Source organism: Lupinus angustifolius, chromosome LG19 (genome assembly GCF_001865875.1).
Source record: "Lupinus angustifolius cultivar Tanjil chromosome LG19, LupAngTanjil_v1.0, whole genome shotgun sequence".
Taxonomy (NCBI): Eukaryota; Viridiplantae; Streptophyta; class Magnoliopsida; order Fabales; family Fabaceae; genus Lupinus; species Lupinus angustifolius.
Genome location: NC_032027.1, coordinates 12,261,077 through 12,262,480, shown reverse-complemented (window position 1 = coordinate 12,262,480; position 1,404 = coordinate 12,261,077). Strand labels below are relative to the sequence as shown.

General features: G+C 35.7%; 1 protein-coding gene across 1 annotated transcript; it reads right to left on the bottom strand.

Moving 5' to 3' along the window:
- On the bottom strand, positions 324-755 carry LOC109333993. Its single transcript, XM_019569570.1, has one exon. The coding sequence runs from the start codon at positions 753-755 to the stop codon at positions 324-326; it is 432 nt and encodes a 143-aa protein (XP_019425115.1).

Below are 1,404 nucleotides of genomic sequence, written 5' to 3'. Positions count from 1 at the left end.
GCCCCTTGAATTTTGGTAGTTGCCTCTATGAGGTTGGGAGTTTATGGTTAAGGCTTTAGTTTCAGTATCCAAGATAGGGGATGCATGGTTGGTAATCTGCCTCTCTTGTTGTGTTAATAAGGAGAAGGCTTTTGAAATGTGAGGAAGGGGTTCCATTAGCATTATTTGGGACCTTCATTAAGTCCCTTCAAGAACCGTATAACATAGTCTTGGTCTTTGTAAGTTTTGGTGTTGGTAAGGACCCCACAATTGCAGGGGTTTGGGCATTTTCCCGAGGGTATGAAATTATCAATTTCATCCCATATGGTTTTCAATTGTGTGAACTATTCAGAGATGTCGAGATTACCTTGGCTAAAGTGGTAAAATTCTTCTTGGAGTTCTGCAATGCGAAAAATGTCTCCTTGGGAGAATCTGTCCTGCAAATCCTTCCAAGCTTCAGCTGCTGAGTCTATCCATAAGATGGACTTGGCTATGGATTCTTCTGTCGAGTGTTGGATCCATGAGAGGACCAAATTGTTGCATCTTTTCCAAGGTGCATAAAGTATGTCATCTGGTGCAGGTTGAGGTAAATTTCCATCAAGAAACATGACTTTGTTCTTGGATTCTATGCCCATTCTCATAGCTCTTGCCCAAGAGTGGTAGTTCTTGCCATTTAATAAAGGGGTCACCATTACTAATGCTGGATTTTCATTGGAGTTGAGGAAGAAAGGGTTATAAGGATTGGTGGTGAAATCTGCATAATCTGGATTGGCCATCATGATGGATTGCAAGAGGAGAAGGAAGATTAAAGGAAATGACGTATGAAGATTGCAAGGAAAAAAAGGCATAAGGTTGGAGATAGAACTTTGAAGAATGAAGGATCAGAGCCTAAGCTCTGATACCATCTTGGTATCGAGAAACCATGGCTATGACTATGGAGGAAGAATAAATTTCACAATACAAGATAAAGGAGAATTATGCATTACCTTTTATTGATTGAATACAAAGCCATTTATACAAGATGTTACAAGAGGAAAGGAGAAAAACTGTTAAAACAGAATTAACTACCCTGAACCCAAAAGGAGAAAAACAGAAATAAAGAGAAAAGATAAAAGAGACCTTACAAGAATTATTATATTCCTAAACTACCCTTATCTTAGAAAAACATAGTGCAGAAAGAAAAATGAATAACAAGGCAATTGATGGCCATTGATAATTGAAGGAGATGAATCTAACACTTATTTTAACTTTTATAACTTATAATTTCATGTTTATAAAAATTTCTATAATCTATCTATTTATATATAGTTCTATCTGTACTACTTAATAAAGGGAAAACATAAAATAACTACTCATGAAGTATTTTATGTTTTCCTAGTAAATCTTTTATAACTCCTAATTTTAAGTTTATCTATACTAATCTAT